Here is a 24,890-nt window from a genome sequence, read left to right as displayed (position 1 = left end):
AGACGGGTGCAGCAGACCCAAGACGGGAAGACGGGTGCAGCAGACCCAAGACGGGAAGACGGGTGCAGCAGACCCAAGACGGGAAGACGGGTGCAGCAGACCCAAGACGGGAAGACGGGTGCAGCAGACCCAAGACGGGAAGACGGGTGCAGCAGACCCAAGACGGGAAGACGGGTGCAGCAGACCCAAGACGGGAAGACGGGTGCAGCAGACCCAAGACGGGAAGACGGGTGCAGCAGACCCAAGACGGGAAGACGGGTGCAGCAGACCCAAGACGGGAAGACGGGTGCAGCAGACCCAAGACGGGAAGACGGGTGCAGCAGACCCAAGACGGGAAGACGGGTGCAGCAGACCCAAGACGGGAAGACGGGTGCAGCAGACCCAAGACGGGAAGACGGGTGCAGCAGACCCAAGACGGGAAGACAGATGCAGAAGACCCAAGACGGGAAGACAGATGCAGAAGACCCAAGACGGGAAGACAGATGCAGAAGACCCAAGACAGGAAGACAGATGCAGAAGACCCAAGACAGGAAGACAGATGCAGATGTCCCCAGACCAGACTCCATCTTTTTGCTCTTGAACTTGCGTCTTTGTGGGGTTTTTTGGGCTTCTCGGCAGTGCTTTTGGCTTATGTCACTACTACATTGTGGTATCCGGGCTACAGTAATGTCAGCTGTTGCCCAGTACAGCCACTGGCACTTTTACCTTCTGCTGCTTATCTGGGTTCCAGTAACGTCAGCTGGTTCTCAGTAGAGTCAATGGCTTAGGTCCCTCCTTTGTGGTATCCGAGTTCCAGTAATGTCTGCTGGTCCTTGGTAGTGCATTCTGGCACAGGTACCTCCTGCTTCATTAATGGGCTCCGGTAACGTCAGCTGGTGCCCGTTAGTTCCATTGGCTCTTATGCTGATTTCTGCTGCCTATACAGGTTCCAGACTCACCAGCTGGTTCTCTCAAGTTCCTGTGCCTACTGTTACTTCTGCGTATTTCCTCTGAGTTTGGGACATTCTGCGACCAGCCAATAGCAGAATAACCATAGACGGAGGTTTAGGAAGCAGTAGGAGCAGATGTACATGACCCAAAAGCAGAATATCAATATGCAGAATTACTGAACAACAGTAATATAATCAGCAGATGAAGACTAAGCATGGTTTAAAGGGAGTGTATCCGTTCCTCCACGTGGTGCTCCTGGAAACTCCCTGCAAAGCAAGGTGAGCTAAACGCGGACACACGTCAGTCAAAGAGCATATTGACACCACCACCGGCAGTTTTAATTTAATAATGTAAAATCACTAACCCTAACTATCCCTAACCCTTACCACTAACCCTACTAACCCTAAACCTTAACCATAACCCAACTAATCTTAATTTGGGTAGGTAGCTGGCTTAGTGATAGAAAACAAAGAGTGGTTATAAAAGGTGCATACTCCAATTGGGCCAGGGTTATTAGTGGGGTACCACAGGGTTCTGTATTGGGCCCCCTACTATTAAACATATTTATTAATGATTAGTGCAGTGGTCCCCAACCTTTTTTGCACCAGGGACCGGTTTCAAGCAAGACCATTCTTCCATGGCCCGGCAGGGCGGGGATGGAGGTGTGGCAGGGGCGGGGCTTTGGTCATAAGGGGGCGGGGCTATGGACATGGTTGTAGTGTAGCAGTGCATACTTCTAATTAAATAACATTTATAATGTGACTCAACTCACCATAGGTTTTGAATGAGTGCTCCATCACCCCCTTCTCCCCATCATTGCCTTCACCCCATCACTCCCCTCTCCCCATCATTGCCTTCACCCCATCACTCCCCTCTCCCCATCATTGCCTTCACCCCATCACTCCCTTCTCCCCATCATTGCCTTCACCCCATCACTGCCGTCTCTCCATCATTGCCTTCACCCCATCACTGATGTCTCCCCATCATTGCCTTCACCCATCACTGCCGTCTCTCCATCATTGCCTTCACCCCATCACTGATGTCTCCCCATCATTGCCTTCACCCCATCACTGCCGTCTCTCCATCACTCCCCTCATGGCCTTCTCCTCATGTCCCCATCTCCTCCAGGGCCAGGCTACACAAACACACACACACACACACACACACACAGAGACAGACAGACAGACAGACACACATACACACACCACCTCTCTCCTCTCACCTGCCCACCGCCCGCGCTTCCTCGCTCTGACACAGCAGCGGCCCGCTCCTCTCTGTGTCAGAGACAGGAAGCGCGGGCGGCGGGCAGGAAGCTGGACGCAGTGGACGGGTCCTTGCAGCTCCGCTCCTGCTATTCCCTCTTGCAGGCAGCGGAGCTGCTTGGATCGCTCCCTGGCCGCCGCTACACACGCCGCTAAGAACTGCTGCGCGCCGCCCCTGCCCCCGCTACGCCACTGACCGCCCCTGGCTCCCCTTGTGTCCGCGGACCGGCAAGGGCACTGCAGCGGCCCGGTGCTGGGCCGCGGACCGGCGGTTGGGGACCCCTGATCTAGTGGATGGCTTACACAGTAAAATATCAGTATTTGCAGATAATACAAAACTATGTAAGGTAGTTAACACAAAGGAGGACAGTTTGCAACTACAGACAGATTTGAGTAAATTGGAGAATTGGGCTGAAAAAAGGCAAATGAGTAGAGTTGAGCGACTTTGGTCGGATCGGGTTTCGTGAAACCCGAATGAAACAAAATAAGTTTCAGATGAAACTCGTCCAACTAGAGCAAAAAAAGTCGGAGTTTCGTCCGACTTTTATTTCCCATTGACTTGCATTGGGGTCAGGTTTCGGACGAAACTCCGACTTTGTTTTGCTCTAGTCGGACGAGTTTCATCTGAAACTTATTTTGTTTCATTCGGGTTTCACGAAACCCGATCCGACCAAAGTCGCTCAACTCTACAAATGAGGTTTAACACATAAGTGCAAGGTTATGCACATGGGAAGGAGAAACAGATGCTACAATTACTTACTAAATGGGAAACTGCTGGGGAAATCAGACATGGAAAAAGACTTAGGCTATGTGCACACGCTGCGATTTTTGCTGCGGTTTTGGCCCTGCCGAACTGCAGCAGTTCCGCAGACATGGTACAGTACCATGTAACCCTATGGGTTTTAAAAACCGCTGTGCTCATGCTGCAGTTTTTTCCGCGGTTTATAAACCACAGCATGTCAATTGTTTCTGCGGATTCCGCCACGGTTTCACAACGTTGACATAGAAGAGGTGTGAAACCGCAGGGCAAAACCGCAGGAAAACCGCATGTCACTTTACCTGCGGTTCCGCACGGAAAAACCCGCAGCTGAATCCGCAGCGTGTGCACAAAGCCTTAGGCATCTTAGTCAATAAGAAGCTAAATTGGGATGCCCAGTGTCAGGCAGCTGCCACCAAAGCAAATAGGGTCATGGGATGCATTAGAAGAGGTCTGGGGACACGAGATGAAAACATAATTTTCCCTCTGTACAAATCACTCGTCAGACCACACTTGGAGTATTGTGTGCAATTTTGGAGGCCGGTGCTCAAGAAAGACATTACTGAACTTAAAAGGGTTCAAAGGCGGGCTACTATAATGATAAATGGAGTTGGTTCACTACAATACCCAGAAAGGTTATCAAAATTAGGTTTATTTACTCTAGAAGAGAGAAGACTTAGGGGAGACTTAATATATATGTACAAGTATATCAGAGGGCAATACAGAGATCTCCCCCAATGAACTGTTTGTACCAAGGTCTGTGATAAGAACAAGGGGGCATTCTCTTCGTTTGGAGGAAACACAATTTCTGCACCAGCATAGAAGAGGGTTCTTCACGGGAAGAGCAGTGAGACTCTGGAATTCTCTTCCTAAGTGATGATGGCCAACTCACTGAATGAATTTAAGAAAAGAATAGATGCTTTTCTTGTAACAGTATAGAAGGATACGAATAACATAATATTATAGGTAGATGGTTGACCCAGCTTAGGAGAAGGAATTTTTTCCCTAAGGAGAAAATTGGCTTCTACTCTGTGGGTTTTTTGCCTTCCCCAGGATCAACAATGCAGAACAGCTGCACTAAAAAAAGGCTGAACTAGATGGACACAAGGTCTTCCTTCAGCCTTCAAAACTATGTTACTATGTTACTAACCCCTAACCCTACTAACCATAACCCTAATAACCCTAACCCCTAACCCTACTAACCAAAAGCAAAACCCTCACCCTAACTAACCCTACTAACCATAAACCCTAACCCTACCCCAACTAATCCTAACCCAAAGAAAAAACACCGCTGTTAAGAAGATGGCGACCAGTTTTCCTGCTACAGCTTTCACTATGTGCATTTTTCTAGCGATTTTTTTGCTCCTCTGCAAACTCCTTCCCCATTATCCTGAGGTGTTTCCCCTCCATTTTATCCATTATATAGCACTGTAGTGGTCATTTTGTAATTCCGATTTTTTTCTCCCATTGACTTGCATTGATATCGGAAATTCCGATATCTTCCAATATCGGAATTCCGATACGATATTGGGCAATATCGCTCATCCCTATTACCGATGCATGCACAAAAACAAAACGGCCCTCAGGGTCTTTCCGAGCTTCCTTAACATCTCATCTAACGTCCCTGTGGATTAACAAGGACACCCCTCTAGAGTAACTAGTATGAAATGCATGTATAGACCATTGTACCCATGGTTTCTGCACACAACGGGCCAAATCCCTGGTCAGATGTGTCTCAACCAGGGCCACAAAGTGAGTGCGGTGACGCTTAAGCTGAGAAAAAACCTTAACTCTCTTTCGGGGGGATCCAAGGCCTCTCACATTCCAGGTCATACATATTACTTCAGATCCCATGTTCCCTTATCCAGATATGATATACATTGTCACACATAATAAACCTTAGAGATAGCATCAATGATATTCTGGCAGCAGTATCTATATAAACCTTAACCAACAATACTAAAACAAGAAAAAACAAAGTAAGATTCAAAAAGGAGCACAATCTCATGCTCCTGCTGCAGTCCCAAAAAGAGGGTACCCTCACTGAACACAGTGTCCGGTATTGATGTTATATTGGACGCTGGTGGAAAGAGCTCCTATCTTTACAGATATCAAGAAGTTCCATTTTCGCATACACCCGTGTAGGGACAACAGTAGATAAATCAGGGTAACTTTCCATTCGCTCCTGTGTGGGACTGCAGCCACTCCACGGCCTCCGCTGAGGTTGTACAAAATATGGAGGAGCCTTCATAAACAAGTCGAAGTCCAGCTAGGTAAGTCATTGAATATAGAATATTCCTTTCTCCGAGTTGTTTCTTGATCTCCACAAATTGAGCCCGCTGCTTCTACGGCTCCATAGAAAAATCTGGAAAAATTGAAATTGTGGCGGCGTTGAATTTAATGGGACTTTTTTTTGCCTTGCCATACGGAGGATAGTGTCTCTGCAATTGAGGAGGTGTGCCAAAAAGGGTTGTGGCAGACTACCCGGGGGAAGAGATTTTGTAGGTACCCCAAGAGCCCTCTCCACGGAAAAAGATGAAGAGAACTCGCCTCCCAACGTGTCTCTGAGCCATCCTTCCAAGAATTGCTCCGGTCGCTGACCTTCCAAGTGCTCTGGTAATCCAATAATTCGGATGTTGTTCCGATGCATTCTGTTCTCCAGGTCGTCTGCCTTTTGCCTCCAAGCATTTATGGAGCCTTTGACAACTTAGTTTCCAAAGGTACAAGATTATCTTCCAGGCTGGATACTCTGGTTTCAACTTCCGTGATGCGCCCCCTCATGGCTTGCATATCCTGCCGAAGACGCCCCACTTCCGAATGAATCTCCAGCTATTTTCCCCGACAAGGATGTTCTAGTTAGAGATATGGCTTGCATTAACTGTTCAGATGCTTGTTGTAGGGTCAGATCTTCTTGATCGCCACCCTCTTTGCCGTCAGAAGCGCGGTTTTTACGTTGATCTGCAGCTTTAACACTTGAGAGGGGTCAGGTCCTGCAAACTCCTTTACTTTTCAGCCGCCCTTGAGCTCTTTGATCAGTTCATAATTAACGTTTATGAGAAACAGCTAGCTGGTCAAGTATAATTTCTTCCCTTCCCCTGCCCCTACTTGTAGCAGCTTTTTTGTAGAGTGGAAAGCACCGATTTCTTGGTTTACTAATGTGAAGTAATACAGCCAGTTTGTTTGGTCTGCTCTGCAGACCCCTTCCAGGTATGATATGGTGCACTATCAGCAAGCTGCTACATCCTCTATAACAGGGTTTCCCAACTCCAGTCCTCAAGTCCCACCAACAGATCATGTTTTCAGGATTTCCTTAGTATTGCTCAGGTGATAATTGCTTCACCTGTGCAATACAAAGGAAATCCTGAAAACATGATCTGTTGGTGGGCCTTGAGGACTGGAGTTGGGGAACCCTGCTCTATAACGCCAGCCATGGGGAGCAGGGAGAAATGAAAGCGAAAGCACAAAGCTGCCATCAGTCTAACATGCTACTTCACTAGCAGTTGGTGTACCCACTGCAACTTCAGTTTCTGTGCAATGAAAGCTTACTATAAGGCTATGTGTACACGTAGAGGAACTCTCACGGAAGTTACCGCGAGAATTCCGGAATTCCATTCCGCGGGAAAATCGCATTTTAAATTCCTGCGATTTTCCCGCGGAAAAAATAGCGATTTGCAAGCGTAATTAGCTATCTGTAGCATTGCTTGGAGAACTGATTGACTGGTTGGTCACACTTGTCAAACATAGTGTTTAACGAGTGTGACCAACTTTTTACTACTGATGCTGCCTATGCAGCATCAGTAGTAAAAGATAGGATGTATTAAAAAAAAAAAAAAAAAAAAAAAAAAATTATTGTTATTCTCACCTTCCGGCGTCCAGCCTCTCTCCACGCTCCCGGTCCCAGTAATCCTTTGCGCGAATGACCGCGAGACTTCGCGCTCCTGCAAGATCTTGACGTGATCGCGGTCATTCTTGCAAAGGATTACTGGGACCGGGAGCGTGGAGAGAGGCGGGAAGGCTGCGCGGGACGCCGGAAGGTGAGAACAACAATAATTTTTATTTTAATTCTATTTTTTTACAGGGATATGGTACCCAAAACCCAGAGGACAGTCTCCTCTCCTCCAGACCGTGGGTACCAGCCGCAAACGTTCTGCTTACTTTTCGCATGGTGGGTACAGCCACATGCGGGAAGCGGAACAATGCAATCCTATGGGTGTGGGATCGCCACGATTCCGCTAAAATAATGAGCAAGCTGCGGTTTTTTTACCGCGAAGCGATTCCGCCGTGGAAAAAAACGCAGCATTAGCACAGCATTGCGGAATCCCATAGGATTGCACGGGATGCTTAGTTTTTGCGGCAAAATCGCGCGTTTAAAACCGCCGCGAAAAAACCGCGATGTGTGAACTCCGCCTAAGAGCCCCGTCACACATAGCGATCTCGCTAGTGAGATCGCTGCTGAGTCACTAGCTTTGTGACGCAACAGCGATCTCACCAGCAAGATCGCTGTGTGACAGCGATCAGCAACCGGCCCCCCTGCCGGTATCGCTGATCGTTGATGGAAAGCCCTGGACATTTTTGGGGTTGCTGGTCAGCACACATCGCTGTGTGTGAGAGGTGGGAGACCAGCAACCAGGAGCTGGTAACTAAGGTATACATCGGGTTTCTAGGGGGGGCACGTTGTGCCTAGAAACCCGATGTGTACCTTAGTTACCAGCGCGCTGATGCAGGGAGATGGTAACCAAGGTACACATCGGGTTTCTAAGTGACGCACGCCGCTTAGAAACCCGTTGTGTACCTTAGTTACCAGCTCCCTGCATCAGCGCGGTGGTAACTAAAGTACACAGCGACGCCGCGCGCTCGGCGACGCTGGTGAAGCTGTCTGTTTGACAGCTCACCAGCGATCATGTAGCGACTCAGCAGCGATCCTGACACGTTGATATCATTGTCGGGATCGCTGGTGAGTCGCTATGTGTGGCGGGGCCCTAAGAGTCCCACTACAAACCCCAGTATGTGGTCTGAAGTAGAGCGCTGTCAGCAGATTGCCACGGCCACCACAGTTTCAGTCCCAAGCAGCAGAGATAAAAGTAAGAGTGCTGGATTAATATATAATGGCGGACACCAGCAGGCGATGTCTCTCTCTAATGGGGAAATGCGGGGCTCATTTCTCAGAGCTCACACCACGTGTTCCTCCCCGTGTACCTCCGTGAGTCCAATGTGCCGTTTGGTCAGCCGCGCCTGAAGAGGATTCTTCGGTGCTGTGCCTCCAACTTCTATGGTGTGCAGCAGAAATGGCACCCGCCCCTTGCTGGCTCAGTTTCCCGCCCGGATTTTCCAGGATCCACACAGACCGAAGCCACATACCGCACCTCCTCAGAAGCGGGAGTTCTCCAGGAGCCCAGGGGGTCACACTATCATCGAGGTAAGTCATGTTTGGGTGGTGTAAATACCGGATTAAAAGGAGATTTTTGTGTACTCACCGTAAAATCTCTTTCTCTTAGCCTTTAATTGGGGGACACAGAACCGTGGGTGTTATGCTGCTGTCCACTAGGAGGCGACACTATGCATAATCTGAAAAAGATTAACTTTGGCTCCTCCTCTGCAGTATACACCCCTGGATGGCGTCAGCCTTCTCCAGTTTTGTGCCAAAGCATAAGGAGGAACGTAACCAAATAACATATCCATGCCTGTAAGAAGGCTACTATGTACGAGCTCAAAGAACAATATGAGAACGCAACAGTAAACAACGGCCCGTAAGGGCAACAGGGTGGGAGCTGTGTCCCCCAATTAAAGGCTAAGAGAAAGATTTTACGGTGAGTACACAAAAATCTCCTTTACTCTGTCGCCTAATTGGGGGACACAGAACCGTGGGACGTCCCAAAGCAGTCCCTGGGTGGGAAGCAGTGGACGAATATTGTGTTGACGTTCCCTAGACTTGGGGTACTGCCGCCTGCAGAACCAGTCTACCCAGGCTCGCATCCGCTGAGGACTGGGTATGAACACTGTAGTGTTTCGTAAACGTGTGTAGGCTAGTCCAAGTGGCCGCCTTACACACTTGTTGTGCCGAAGCCTGATGCCGAATGTCCCAGGAGGCCCCTACTGCCCGTGTAGAGTGTGCTGTGATACCGGCCGGAAGAGGGGAACTGTTAAGTCGGTAGGCCTCATGTATGGTGGACTTGATCCACCTGGCAAGGGTAGCCTTGGAAGCCGGCAGTCCCTTGCGACTACCATCTGGAAGAATGAAGAGGGAATCAGACTTCCGGAAAGGTGCAGTCCTGGACACGTAAATCCGCAATGCTCTGACGAGGTCAAGCGTATGTAGAGCCTTCTCCACTCTATGAACCGGAACAGGGCAAAGGGATGGCAGTGAAATCTCATTGAGGTGAAAGTTGGACACAACCTTCGGAACGAAGGATGGTACCGTGCGGAGAACCACCTTGTCCTGGTGAAAGGCTAGGAAAGGCCGTCTGCAGGAAAGTGCTGACAATTCCGACACTCTGCGTAACGAGGTGATCGCCACTAGAAAAACCACTTTCTGAGACAGAATGGAGAGTGGAACTCCTCTAAGAGGTACGAAGGGTGGAGCTTACAATGCTGTCAGGACCAGATTGAGGTCCCACGTATCCAGCGGACGTTTGTAGGGAGGAACCAATCGGGAAACACCCTGGATGAAAGTCCTTACTTGCGGTTTAATAGCAATGCGCTTTTGAAAAAGGACTGAAAGCGCCGACACCTGACTCTTAAGCGAACTTAAGGATAGCTTGGCATCTAGGCCCGATTGAAGAAAACCTAGTACCTTCGGGAGGGAATAAGGAAGTGGGACTTGTCTATGAGATTCGCACCAAGAAAAGAGAGCTCTCCAGGTACGATAATAGAGCTTGGCGGAGGCAGGCTTCCTTGCCCTGATCATAGTTGCAATGACTGCCGGTGAAAAACCTGCCTGGGTTAGAATCCAGCTTTCAAGGGCCATGCCGTCAAATTGAGAGCCCCTGAATTCTGGTGGAAGAACGGACCTTGAGACAGAAGGTCGTGACGGTCGGGTAGACGCCAGGGGGCGTCTGCCGTAAGTTGGACGATGTCGGCGTACCATGTACGTCTGGGCCAGTCTGGCGCGATGAGGATGGTCGGAACTCTCTCTTGCTTGATCTTCCTCACGACCCTGGTGATTAGGGGGAGGGGTGGAAAAATGTACAGGAGTCGGAACTGGGACCAGTCCTGGACCAGGGCATCCACTCCGAGCGACCGCGGGTCGTGTGTCCTGGCCATGAAATTGGGGACCTTGGTATTGAGATGGGATGCCATTAGGTCCACCTCCGGGGTTCCCCAGCGTTGACAGATCTGGTAAAAAATCTCGGGATGGAGAGACCACTCCCCCGAGTCCATTCCTTGCCTGCTGAGGAAGTCGGCTTCCCAGTTTTCTACACCCGGAATGTGTACTGCAGAAAGTACCGACCTCGTGTCTTCCGCCCAGCAGAGGATATGAGCCACTTCTCTCATCGCCTGGGCGCTGCGGATCCCGCCTTGGTGGTTCACGTATGCCACAGCCGTGGCATTGTCCGACTGTATCCGTATGTGCGAGGCTGCAAGCAAGTGATGAAAGGCTCTCAGTGCCAAGAGGATGGCCCTGATTTCCAGAACATTGATGGGCAATGTCACTTCCCTCGGTGACCACTTGCCCTGTGCCCTGTGATGTAGGTGCACCGCCCCCCAGCCTGTCAGACTTGCATCGGTAGTCAGGATCTTCCATTGTCCTGAGAGAAAGGGCTTCCCTCGTTTAAGCGAGGTTGGTTTGAGCCACCAATGCAGGGACCTCCTGGTTGATGACGTCAACCTGAACTCCCTGTCGAGGGAGAAGGGGTTCCTGTCCCAAGATCTGAGTATGGCTAGTTGAAGGACCCTGAGGTGAAACTGGGCAATTGGCACTGCCTCTATTGCTGCTGCCATCCTGCCGAGGACTCTCATGGCAAACCGGAGAGATCGAGGAGGACTGCGAAGGAGTGTGCGAACTCCCAGACGGATGGCCAGTGTCTTGTCCTTGGGAAGGAGCACCAGGCCCCTGGCGGTGTCGAATACCATTCCCAGGAATGTTAGAGTCCGAGTTGGGATAGTCGACGATTTCTGTAGGTTGACTAGCCATCCCAGGCGACTCAGTGTCTAGTGTGATTGAGACACTGACCTCGCAGTCTTTGAAAGTGGGAGACTTGATGAGGAGGTCGTCCAGGTACGGGACGACTAGAATGTCTCTTGAGTGCAGGACGTCCATGGTGGCCGCCATGACTTTGGTGAACGTTCTTGAAGCCGTGGCGAGTCCGAACGGAAGGGCGACAAACTGGTAGTGGTTTTGGTTGACCGCGAACCTGAGAAACCTTTGGTGGGCGGGAGCAATTGGTATGTGGAGATACGCATCCTGTATGTCTATGGAGGCGAGGTATTCTCCCTGGTCCATGGATGCAATGATGGACCGGAGGGACTCCATGCGGAAATGACGGACCCGTACGTAATTGTTGAGCTGTTTTAGGTCCAGTATGGGTCGGACGCCGCCTCCTTTCTTGGGGACTACGAACAAATTTGAGTAGAATCCTCGGAATCGCTCGTTCGCGGGAACCGGCACCACAACTCCAGATTGAAGGAGAGAGGAAACCGCTTGGTGGAAAGCACGAGCCTTTTCTGGTGGTGTTGGAGGAATAGAAAGGAAGAACCGGTTCGGTGGAACGGAAGTGAACTCTATCTTGTATCCGGAAGACACTATTTCCCTGACCCACCTGTCTTCTGTAATAGGCAGCCAGACTTGCTGAAAGAGTAAAAGTCGGCCGCCTACTGGTGGGGTGTCTTCCGGAGGTCGCGAGTCATGATGAAGCGAAGTTCTGAGGTTTTCCTCCCTTGGGTTTCGCTTGGCCTGCTTTCGACTGCCAAGCCCTGTCCGGTCGCTGCTGCGTCTGTGGGTTGTCTCTGCGTGGAGAACGGTTACGGTTTTGCACTGGGCGCGAAACGGACCAGCCCGAGGAATTCCCAAAGGATCGGAATCGCGTCTGGTTTCTTCGTTTAAACGTGCGTTTCGGTTTTAGTTGAGGGAGAGAGGTACTCTTACCCCCAGTGGCATTGGCTATCATGGTGTCCAACTTTTCGCCGAAAAGTCTTCCAGTAAAATACGGAAGTCGCGTGAGGGACTTCTTTGAGGCCGCATCCGCTTTCCATTCTCGCAGCCAGAGGATGCGTCGGATCGTGATGGCGTTTGATGCTATTACCGCTACACCTCTGGCGGAATCCAGGGCTGCATGAATCATGTAGTCTGCTACCACTGCTATCTGGACCGCTTGGTCCGAGAGCTCAGGATTTGAAGCCTGAAGACCCTCCTGTAGTTTTTTGGCCCAAGCCAAAGAAGGTACGACGGACCTGACCGTTTCGTTATCTGAGTCGGAGTCACAGATGCCCTCCGAATCCTGTGCCTCGCTAAGGAGATCCCTGGAGGGCGACCTGGGGCGGGGGTCTTCTGTGGTGGGGGATCCCTGTGGTAAATTGCACTGTCTGTCTGTGGCAGGGGACTGCCCAGGAGACCTGGAATGACGCTGTCTCTCCCTGGAGGGGGACGACCTTGTGCTATAGTGCGACTCAGGTGATCGAGACCTGTGGGTCCACTTACGTCTGTGAGAGTCGGAAGCAGCATGTTCCTGAGACAAGCTGTCCGTTTGCTGTGTACCGTCCATAGCCGGGGCCCGACTCTGCAGAGCTTGCAGCAATGTGGCAGTTAGGTTGTCTATGGACTGTGTCATAGACTGTGACATCTGAGTTGCCCATTCCGGCGTGGCCTGTGACACTGAAGCGTCAGTAGGGACTCCCTGGGGTTCTGACCCAGAGTTCAGGATGCAGTCCCGGCAGTGCGGATATGTGCTACCACTAGGGAGCGTGGCTTTGCAGGCTGTGCAGAATGCATAGAAACATTCCTGCCTGGTTCTCTTCCTTGAGCCCAGCATAGTGCACAGAGGCTGGCTATAAGGGATCGTACAGGGGTGGCTACGCAGAGGGAACCCACAGAGAGCCTTATAGGAAGTATAGATTCACAGCTGAGTAATGAGAACCCTGCTGTGAGCTTACCCCACCGGTGTGCCCCTAGGTCCAGCGCCGACAGATCCCAGTTCTGTGCCCCCCGGAGACCGCTGTGATGCTCCTCTCCTGGATCTCATCCAGAAAAAATGGCCACCGGGACTCTGAGGAGAGGGAGGAGGGGGCGGAGAGCTGAAAAGGGCGCGCTGGGCTGTGTAAAAACGCGCCCTTTCTGCCTCAATCCGCCCTTCTATGACACTCCAGCGTGTCATTTTGGTCATCCGGGGGGCGGGGAAATGGCCTGATGCCCAGGAGGGCTCCAGAGCGGCGCGGTAGTCCCGGGGGGGGGTGGGGGGGTGGATTGGTACCAGACCCCCCCAGAATGGTCGATTGGATAGCGGTGGGGGTAGCAGGGGTAGCGGTTTCTGTATGGGGGGCCCCTGAAGCGCTATGGGGCCGCTGCTGTTGCAGAGACAGGGACGCAGAAAAGCCCTGTCTCTGCTGTGCCATCCAGTCCGCACCCTCCCCCGGCCCCAACAGGGTCCCTCAGCCGGCCTGGGGTCCCTGGAAGCTGCGGAATGCTGCCTGATCTCTGACCCTACCTGAGGCGTCTCAACCTAATGCCCCCTGCGGGGGATTAGGGAGGGTGCGTCTGTCAGCGTCAGGGGGTCTTCATCCTCGCCTCAACCTCAACCCAGACCCCTTAAAGGGGTTGGGGAAGGAGGGGGGTCTCGACCTCGAACCAGGACCCGAGGTACTGGGGAGGGAGCGACATGGGGAATAGCCACCTCGACCTCAACCGGGTACCCCTAATAGGGGACCGAGGAGGGAGCCATGCCGGGAGTCTCGCTGGAGACCCACTTTTCTTCATCTGTATTTCCGGACAAAAAAAGGAAAAAAAACGGAAGAAAAAAAAGGTGTGCCTCCTTGCGACACTAAGCAAAAACTGGAGAAGGCTGACACCGTCCAGGGGTGTATACTGCAGAGGAGGAGCCAAAGTTAATCTTTTTCAGATTATGCATAGTGTCGCCTCCTAGTGGACAGCAGCATAACACCCACGGTTCTGTGTCCCCCAATTAGGCGACAGAGTAAGTCAGGATTATGGGAGCTCTGCCTAAGCACGTCCTCTCAGCTCCACTACATCGCCATGCTCCCCATTTTCCACTTAATTTTGTCTAGAAGAGGCAGTAGATTTGGTTATTCATAATCTGTAAGAGGGAACGATATTACCAACCCCAAGTATTTGAACTGGGAAACCACCTCTATTTTGGTATGCTGAATGTGTGAACGGTCTACCGGACCATCTAAAGGGAATAGTACAGATTTATCCCAGTTAATAATCAGACCTGACAACTACCCAAAGCCATTGCACTATTCAGGGATCTAACGGTCTTCCAGAAATAGCAGAAGGTCATCCGCATATAATGCAATCTTCTCTTCTATATTCCATTAATGAAATCCTCTAACTTCAGAAGAATTCCTCACTACTGCCGCTAAGAGTTCTATTGCAATGGCAAACAATGGGGAAAGAGGGCACCCCTTTCTTGTGCCTTTATATAATCTGAAGCTTTGAGACAGTTCACCGTTTGCTTTGATTTAAACTGTAGGGGAGGAGTGTAGCAACTGCACCTATGATATAAACGTGGGTCCAAACCCCATTTTCTTCACCACCTCCCAGAGAAAGCTCCACACTATGCTATCGAAGGCCTTTGCTGCATCCAACGACAGTACCACTCTATGCCCAATGTTATCCGCTGGGAGCTGCATATTGAAAAAGAGGCAGCACAAATTAATTGCTGTGGATTTGTTGGCCATAAATGTATCACTTTAGACATAATTCCTGAAAGCCTATTAACTAATATTTTAATATCAACCGTCAATAAAGAAATAGTTCTATATGACTCAAGGAGCTGAGGATCTTTCCCTTTTTCAGGGATAATCGTAATAATTGCCTCTCATGGATGATGGTAATGAACTCGCAACAAGAGAGTGGTTGTATAGCTGTAGCAAATTTGGGAGTATTTCCTTGTTGGAGAGTGGATTTATATCAATGATTACACAGTGTGTCCAGGAATTCCACTAAAATGTTACTCTCTGCAAAAGGACATGTAGTCCACGAAAACTTTTTAAACCTGTACTATAAGCTAAAATCAGGAGGAAAAAAATGGCACGCCTAAAAATTATCGCAAAATAATATGCAAATTGCCTCTTCAGAAAGAAAGAGGACTTTTACTCTACAGCGCCACCTATTGGTAGTAGCGATCCTACAAGGCACAATCAACCCTTTAACGAGTCTTTTAGTATGACTTAGGATACAAGCCAAATCAGAATCTCAATTTGCAGACACGGTGTTTCGAGCTGTTGGCTCTCGTCAGTGCAAAGTATGAGATCTGATTTGGCAAGGTGAGAGGCACTGGACTAGGGTCTAAGAAGTAAGGTTTCTCCTTGCGGAGAGTGACATGCCAGCTGTGGCTTGTCAAGGTAAGGAGACTTATTCGCCGTGCAATGCAATCAAATGTAATGTCAAAATCAATATAAATATCTGATATTAGAATTTATAGTAGCAAAGACTAACCAGGAGCATGTGGAGGTGGTGGAGGGGGCAGTGGGAACGACTGGAGCGAGGACCCCATAGGACCTACTAGAACAGACGCTGGTTGTAAACCGCCAATATCATCTGTAAGAAGGAAAATGTATATATACACACTATAGTGTAGTAAGATATACACACACAATGGACAGAATCCTAATGAACCTATCCAAAATCTTGCTCATGCATTTTGTCTTTGAAAATGGAATTTTGATTGGCTGCTGAAGAATGCAGTCTGATTTTTTCTATTTTACAGGAGTTCTTAAAGAGAATCTGTCAGTACAATTGTGCATGTTAAAGTAAAATGCATGGCTGTAATGGAACCGTTCTACAGATTAAATAGATACCTTTAGTGATGAAATCCTGATGGTTGCTGTTCTTTAATCATTTGATTTTATTATACATTGCTTATATAGCGCTATCATTCCGCAGCTCTTTACATTATCATCGCTGTCCCCGTTGGGGCTCACAATCTTGATTCCCTATCAGTATGTCTTTGGAATGTGGGAGGAAACTGGAGAACCCGGAGGAAACACACGCAAACACGGGGAGAACATACAAACTCCCTGCAAATGTTGTCCTTGGTGGGATTTGAACTTCTGTTTAAAAATGTGCACAAGGAGTGCTATCCTTGTTGCGGGTGGCGCTTACACAGATTGCTCTACCTCCCAGTGGTCTTCAATAAAATGACGCTGGTGGCGGTGCATGCACAGAATGAGACTCAGCTCAATGATTAGCCAAGATCTCCACCAGTGACATACTACTGAAGACCGCCTGGAGCTCAATCTGCTCAAGTGACGCCCACTGGGAGGAGGACATCGGCACAAACTTTCAAACAGTTGGCAAATAAAGACACTAGAGGCGGGGACAGGAGCAGAAAACCTACCCACAGTCCTACCTATAGGCACCTAAAGCTTATTGCATTAAAACTTCAAATGTGGATTTCTTCATTCAGGTTATCTGTACAATAGCGTCATTAAGGCCATGCCCTTTACTTTAACGTGCAAAATCGTGCTGACAGTTTCTCTTTACAAAACTGACCACACCAGACCCCCCAGCTTGCAGAATAACCTTGTACTTCTACACAAACAAGGATCTGTTAAAATTCCAAGTAAGAAAATTAAAAAAACGATCTTTAAAAATACATTGAACCCAACAGCTGGATCTACATGTATAAACTAATTATATGGCTGCATGTGTCTTTTAATGCTGATTACAAGCAACCGCATTGCATGGAGAAAGCTTACAGTATATAGAGCTTTTTTTCGCCACATATTCAAAAGGACCTTGACCATTCGAAAAGATTGTCTACTGATAGCATGCCTACTGAGGCTTGACTGTGTTCCCTGACCCGGCCTCACCCTCTTCATCCCGTGGCTGTTTGTGTATACCATGACTCCCAGGCATGCACTGAGGATCTCTCCCTACATGCCAGCGGTGTGAGGCTACTCTGCTTGCGGAGTTCACAAGCAAACACGGGATGCAAAGTTAAGGAAGTAAACAGCAAGGGCAGATCACAGTAATGTCTCAGTGGGCATGCCAGGCACACCATGACTGGTCCACCCATAGTGCACCATTTTTCAACTAGACAAGATCCTTTGGATATGTGGCAAAAAAAAGTTTAAAAAAGGCAAGTAGCACAATATACTGTAAACTTCCCCCACACTACTGTGTTGCCTATAACACTGTTCAACAAAATCTCAGGAATTCATTGTAAATGCATTCAAATGAGGTCACATACATTTCAATGACCACACGAGAACAGAATATTATCATATTGCTACATCACTAGCTCTAGTTTTTAAAATAGGAGCTGTGGGGCAATGAAATTAATGAATAGACAATTCATGCTGACAATGTGAAATTTGCAACAACAAAAAAAAAAAAGCAAAAAAAACTTCCACACATTTATTCGGAACTTTTATGACTAATTGTCATTACATGGGCCAAAGAACATAATAAACTAAATAACTACATTTATTGCAATTTCAAGTTGGGCGCTTTCTCTTTGCCTGCAGTTTGTAGTGTGGCTCTGGAGGGTCTCTACTGCTGGACAATCTAGAGTTTCCTGCTGACGCCCTGCTATGTGTGACACAAGTGATCAGATGATTGCAGCTTCAAGTCTTCTAAGAGTAATACTGAAGTCAGTGAAATAAAAAAAAAAAAAAAAAATTTTATAGAAAAATAAATGAAAAATAAAAGTTCAAATCACCACCCACTTTTGCCCCATTGAAAATAAAATAATAAAAAAAAAAAAAAATAAAAAAAAACACATTCGGTAATGCTGCATTCAAAAATGTCCGATCTATATAAAGTAAATTAATGAGATTGTTAAACTGAGTAACAAGAAAAAAATTGAAAGCGCCAAAATTATGTTGTTTTGGCTGCCACCAACATTGCAATAAAATGCAATAACAGGTGATAAAAACATTATATTTACCCCAAAATGGTATCAATAAAAACTCTAGCTCAGGGCGCAAAAAATAAATCCACACCCAGCCCCAAACCCCAAAGAATGGAGAAGCTATGGGTCTAAGAAAATGGTGAAATGAGCAAAAATATTTTTTACTTACAAGTTTTAGCATTTAGTGAACATGTTAAATAAAAAATAATTGTGGAATTGAACTTTTTTTTGCAGTTTCACCACAATTTGAATTTTTTCCCCGTTTTCCAGAATACTATATGGTAAAAAGAATGGTGTCATTCAAAAATACAACTTGTCCTGCAAATAAGTCCTCATATGGCTATATTGACTGGAAAAAAAAAAAAAAAGTTATGGCTCTGGGAAGAATAGGAGTAAAAAAAAAAAAAGGAAATGTGCTAGATGGTAAAGGGGTTAAAACTGTTTCATGCTACCTTCTCGACAGCCTAAAGTACGTCATCATACTTAATGTCCGTGTAAAGCTCCCTAAACTGTGGGCCAACAAACATAGCTCTCTCAACTTTGCATGACTTAAAGGGAACCTGTTGTGCACAGTAACCTACACACAGTGTCAGGTTGGAGCAGTTATACTGATTAAAATGATACCTTGGTTGATGAAATCCAGTGTATATAGAGGTGATCCGATAGCTGCTACTGCGCAACTTTTTTCTCTAGCAAGTTGGCCCCACCGATGCATGTAGCAGCATAGAAGCTGCTATCGGATCACCTCCATATACACTGATAGCTGCTACTGCGCAGGCACAATTTTCAAATGGATTAATTTTTTTCTTTAAATCTGCTGACAGGTTCCCTTTAATCGAGGCAAATTTATGCCAAATACTTTAAAGCCATCACTTTCTTGTTGCATGCACTTTACAAAGTTTTCATTCGTCCTTGTTTGATGTGTAACGGAGGAAGTACAATTTTCTTAGAATCAATGGTTCATTTTGTACATTTTTTTGTACCAGGCTGAAGTGTTTCTCTTCCCTGGATATTGCCAACCTAATATGAATTTGCTTCAATACAATTACTGCAAAACAAATTTTCCACGATCCACACTTGTAAAATAAAAACTAGAGCCAATTCTCAATTTTTTTCTGTCATTTCATTTTTTGCAGCTTTAAATCTATACAAAATTAGCTACTTTTGTTCAATTTATAATTTTGTTATAATATTGCAAAACGATCTGGATAAGATGACCAAATGGGTTAACACTTGGCAAATGAGGTTTAATGTAGATTCATGTAATTCACCTATGACTGAGTAATCCTATTGCTGCACATACATTAAATGGGAGTACTCTCGGGACTACAGAACAGGAGAAGGACTGGGGTATTCCGGTTAGGCTAGTTTCACACTAGCGTTTATTCGACGCAGCGCACGGCGCCGCTAAGCCCCGCCCTCTGCCGGGTCCCTGCCCACCCCTTCCGGTCATCGCCGCCTACTATCGCATATGGACGCTTGCGATCTGCGCACCCTATCATTAGCACAGGGTGTGCAGATCGTGCGCTGGCCGTGCGCTAGTAGGATTTTGGCGTCCGCTGCGCACTTTTGAAGGTGCGCCGTGCGCGCCGAAATGCAACATGCTGCGTTCGGCGCGCACGGGCTCACCTTCAAAAGTGCGCAGCGCACGCCAAAATCCTACTAGCGCACGGCCAGCGCACCCTATGTTAAAGATAGGGTGCGCAGATCGCAAGCGTCCATGTGCGATAGTAGGCGGCGATGACCGGATGGGGCAGGCAAGGAGCGGGGCTTAGCGGCGCTGTGCGCTGCGTCGAATAAACGCTAGCGTGAAACTAGCCTTACACGTAAGCTGAGCAGCAGTACTCAATGTCAAGCAGTAGCCACAAAAGCAAACAAGATTTTAGGATGTATAAAAAGAGAAAATCCTCTGATCCCAAAGTATTGTTACCACTTTATAAATCACTGGTGAAGCCACATCTAGAATATGGGATCCAGTTTTGGGTTCCACATTTTAAAAAGGATATTCAGAAGTTAGAGTCCGTTCAAAGGGGAGCAACTAGATTACTACAAGGGATGGAAGGCCTCTCATATTGCGAGAGGTTGGATAAGTTGGGCTTGTTTAGTTTAGAAAAAAAGACGCCTCAGAGGAGATCTCAATTATATGTATAAATATATGTGTAGCCAGTACAAGACACTGGCACATGACTTATTCCTTCCAAAGACCATACTAAGGACCAGGGGGCACTCATTACAGGTGGAAGAAAGATGATTCCGGCAGCTAAACAGCAAAGGATTCTTTACCGTAAGAGCAGTCAGACTGTGGAATGCCGACCACAGGAGGTAGTAATGGCAGACAGTATAACAGCTATTAAAAAACGGCTGGATGATTTCCCCAATACATATAACATTGCGGGGTATAGTTAAATTAGTCACAAAATGTACAATTGGTGGAGAAAGGTTGAACTTGATGGACCCAGGTCTTTTATCAATCTAAGTATGTATGTTGTTGAACAGTATAAGACTTAAAAGACAGATGCAGCCATATAATTAGTTTATAGGTGTTTATTCAACTGACTGGTTCCCTTTGACACAAAAACCATCAACAGGTTGTTTTTGGATAACACAGTCCCTTTAAAGGGGCATAAAAGACGACCAGACAGGGCATTACCTAGAAGGCTCAGGCTCCTGCGAGGTGGTGGAGGTGGGGTAGGGGGGTGGGTAGAGCATGAACCTCGGTGTGATATGTCCACGTCCACAAGAGATACCGTTTCACCTGTCAAAAAAAAAAATAAAAAAAATGACAACATTAAAGGGAAGGTGCCGTGTTTTTTCATAATTGAATGTAAAAAAGAAAATAGTTTAAAAAGATATTGTCCCCTAAGCTTGACTCAGTGGTGTGTATGGATTTTTTTTTTTCTGTAGTAATGCAGCCACTGGGGGCTGCCATCTTACCTCTCTGGCTGCTGAATGACACTTTCCATGCTCATTTACGGCTGTCCCTAGGCATAAGACATAACGGTCGGCTCCCGACCCCTATCTCTATCATTGCAGCTGCATCAGGAGTGAACTGGCCACGCCTCTGTGGGCAGCTCAATTCACAGCTGTAGGTGTGGCCAGGCGCCATCTTATTAGAGCCCAGTGCTTTCCTGTTAGCTTCAGTTAAACTCTATTGCAAGCCCTGGATGCTGTACTGTTCCAGCATAACGGCTTGGCTGTTCACTCTGCACATACCAGCTGTAAGAGAGGAACCAGGACGAGCTGCTGGAGACCGAGCTGCTCTTTCCAAATCACCCGACCAGCTGCTGCCCCTGCAAAACATAGGAGGAGCTGCTCCCTGCTGTTTCAAAACACTTGGCAATCTGCTGGACATCTAATCCTCTCCTGTGTGATACTGTCTGCTGAGCCGTGTATCTAATCCTCTCCTGTGTGATACTGTCTGGTGAGCTATGTATCTAATCCTCTCCTGTGTGCTGAGCCGTGTATCTAATCCTCTCCTGTGATACTGTCTGCTGAGCCGTGTATCTAATCCTGTCCTGTGTGATACTGACTGCTGAGCCGTGTATCTAATCCTCTCCTGTGTGATACTGTCTGGTGAGCTGTGTATCTAATCCTCTCCTGTGTGATACTGACTGCTGAGCCGTGTATCTAATCCTCTCCTGTGTGATACTGACTGCTGAGCTATGTATCTAATCCTCTCCTGTGTGCTGAGCTATGTATCTAATCCTCTCCTGTGATACTGTCTGCTGAGCCGTGTATCTTATCCTATCCTGTGTGATACTGACTGCTGAGCCGTGTATCTAATCCTATCCTGTGTGATACTGACTGCTGAGCCGTGTATCTAATCCTATCCTGTGTGATACTGACTGCTGAGCCGTGTATCTAATCCTCTTCTGTGTGATACTGACTGCTGAGCTATGTATCTAATCCTCTCCTGTGTGCTGAGCCGTGTATCTAATCCTCTCCTGTGTGATACTGTCTGCTGAGCCGTGTATCTAATCCTATCCTGTGTGATACTGACTGCTGAGCCGTGTATCTAACCCTATCCTGTGTGATACTGTCTGCTGAGCCGTGTATCTAATCCTCTCCTCTGTGATACTGTGTGCTGAGCCGTGTATCTAATCCTCTCCTGTGTGATACTGACTGCTGAGCTATGTATCTAATCCTCTCCTGTGATACTGTCTGCTGAGCTGTGTATCTAATCCTCTCCTGTGATACTGTCTGCTAAGCTGTGTATCTAATCCTATCCTGTGTGATACTGACTGCTGAGCTGTGTATCTAATCCTATCCTGTGTGATACTGTCTGCTGAGCCGTGTATCTAATCCTATCCTGTGTGATACTGTCTGCTGAGCCGTGTATCTAATCCTATCCTGTGTGATACTGTGTGCTGAGCCGTGTATCTAATCCTATCCTGTGTGATACTGTGTGCTGAGCCGTGTATCTAATCCTCTCCTGTGTGATACTGTGTGCTGAGCCGTGTATCTAATCCTCTCCTGTGTGATACTGTGTGCTGAGCCGTGTATCTAATCCTATCCTGTGTGATACTGACTGCTGAGCCGTGTATCTAATCCTATCCTGTGTGATACTGACTGCTGAGCCGTGTATTTAATCCTATCCTGTGTGTGATACTGACTGCTGAGCCGTGTATCTAATCCTCTCCTGTGTGATACTGTGTGCTGAGCCGTGTATCTAATCCTCTCCTGTGTGATACTGTGTGCTGAGCCGTGTATCTAATCCTCTCCTGTGTGATACTGTCTGCTGAGCTGTGTATCTAATCCTGTGTGATACTGACTGCTGAGCTGTGTATCTGAAGGTACTGTCACACTTAGGCTAGTTTCACACTAGCGCTTTTGAGCGCAGCGACGGCCGCCGCTAAGCCCCGCCTGCGCCGGTAGCTCCGCCTACCGGCGGCATGACGCTGCATGCGTCCTGCGTCCCCTATCTTTATCACTGGGGGCGCAGGCCGTGCGCAGTATGCGTTTGGCGGCGCATGCGCCTTTTTGACGGTGTGTCGGCGCAACCAAACTGCAGCAGGTTGCGTTTGGCGCAGGTCGGCGCACCGTCAAAAGGACGCATGCGCCGCCAAACGCATACTGCGCACGGCCTGCGCCCCCAGTGATAAAGATAGGGGACGCAGGACGCATGCAGCGTCATGCGCCGGTAGGCGGAGCTACAGGCGGAGGCGTGGCAGGGGCGGGGCTTAGCGGCGGCCGTGCGTAGGCCGTCGCTGCGCTCAAAAGCGCTAGTGTGAAACTAGCCTTAGCGATGTACCAGCGATCCCGACCAGTGATATGACCCGGTCAGGATCGCTGGTACATCGCTAAGTGGTCGCTAGTGAGCTGCCACACAGGCAGATCTCACCAGCGACATCGCTGGGGATGGGGGTCGCTACTTACCTGTCACACCAGGCGATCCTGCGTCCTCCCGCCCGGCTCCACGTGTCGCTCGTCGTTACAGCAGGAAGCGCCGCAGGAAGCTGACGACGAGAAACGGTCCAGGACGTTCTTGCGCGATCAGCGATAACCAGCGGGTGAGCGGGTCGTAGGTAAGTATCAGACACAGCGATGTCGCTAGCAATATCGCTATAATGTCACAAGTTATAGCGATATCTCTTAGTGTGACAGGCCCTTAATCCTATCCCTTGTGATACTGCTCTCCTGAAATACTCTGTGCTGCTGTCACCCTACTCCCAGAATCCTTGCTGCCTGCCATCCTCAGTGACCGAAGACCCCATTCCTCTCCTCAGATCCTGTCCTGGCGATGTGTGAAAGCGAGGCGACAGGGGCCTGATGTATGGTGGAAGGAGCAGGGCGACAGCAGCACAGAGTATTTCAGGAGAGCAGTGTGCTGGTCTATGGGGGACACCCTGATCGGTGCCAGGGAATGTACATAGAGCGCTGTGTTTTATACACATGGATGGACCGTCTGCTTGTCTGCTCCACAGAAATCCAGGAAACATTTCTGCTGATTGGTGGCCTGTTCTGATCCAGACTTTACATGAAAAGACAGTCAGTAACTTTGCAGGCCCCATCAAAATGGCTGCTCACTGTGTTCCTAGATTTCATCCTCTTTTCCCTTAGCAAACACCCAGAAGGGGAGGAGAGGAGTGACATCACACACGTCAGCAGACTCCGCCCATATTTACTCCAGTGCAGTAATGTGAGCTAGTTGCACTAGGTTTTTGTGCCAAACTTCAGTAGCTGCTCCCCCTAGTGTTAACAAGTGGAAATGCCAAACTTTTAAAATTATTTTTCATATTTTACAAAATTAAAAACAAATGATAATATTTTTTAAGAAAATGTAAACATTAATTCTTTACATTTTTTCAAATGCTGAAAAATTTTTTTTTTGGATGTCACCTTCCCTTTAAACAATGTAATGGGAACACGCATAATCATGGCAAAAGGTTTTGTTTTTTTAACCACTTACCAGTAAAGAGGGGACTGAAGGAGACCGGAGAGAAGGCACTTTGAGTTCTGGTCAAACGGGGCTTCCTGAAAAAAACCAAAAAACAACACTGTCATTTCTATGGTAACACAGATATCACATGAAAACAGGACATATCAGATAACGCAAGAATATTACTCGTCACCAAGCAGAGCAAACCACATGGATTCAAATAATCCTAGTCTGTGATTATGACAGAAATTGAACATAAAGTATGTTTCAATTAATAGATCTTGGGAGTAAAAATAAAATTTCCTCAAGTGGATGTGTACAAAAAAAAAAAAAAAAAAAAGGAAAATTACTGTGTAATGGCTGCATCTGACCATACTACCTGAGGCCTCATGCTCTGAGGGAGAAAAAAAAAAACAAAAAACAAAAAGAGTATACAGACAGTACAGCCTGGGATCACAGCTGATTTTTTTCTATGAGGTAAACATGTTTTCAAACAGACAGGAAAATGTTTTACCTCACAGAAAGCAGCTGTG

The 24,890-nt window shown here is 47.9% G+C and overlaps 1 protein-coding gene across 2 annotated transcripts in view; it reads right to left on the bottom strand.

Moving 5' to 3' along the window:
- Window positions 1-24,890, bottom strand: part of SOCS7 (suppressor of cytokine signaling 7) — an 89,166-nt gene that overhangs the window by 40,172 nt on the left and 24,104 nt on the right. Inside the window, exons 2-4 of one of the 2 annotated variants that reach the window (XM_073572484.1) lie at window positions 24,388-24,452; window positions 20,629-20,733; window positions 15,560-15,661 (exon numbers count right to left, since the gene is read on the bottom strand). In XM_073572484.1, the coding sequence (XP_073428585.1) occupies window positions 15,560-15,661; window positions 20,629-20,733; window positions 24,388-24,452 (272 nt within the window). The remainder of the gene's footprint in view (window positions 1-15,559; window positions 15,662-20,628; window positions 20,734-24,387; window positions 24,453-24,890) is intronic. The other variant, XM_073572486.1, reaches the window with a different exon arrangement.

Source organism: Dendrobates tinctorius, unplaced genomic scaffold, assembly GCF_039654945.1.
Source record: "Dendrobates tinctorius isolate UK_male_01 unplaced genomic scaffold, ASM3965494v1 ptg000032l, whole genome shotgun sequence".
Taxonomy (NCBI): Eukaryota; Metazoa; Chordata; class Amphibia; order Anura; family Dendrobatidae; genus Dendrobates; species Dendrobates tinctorius.
This window is presented reverse-complemented; position numbering and strand designations above follow the sequence as displayed.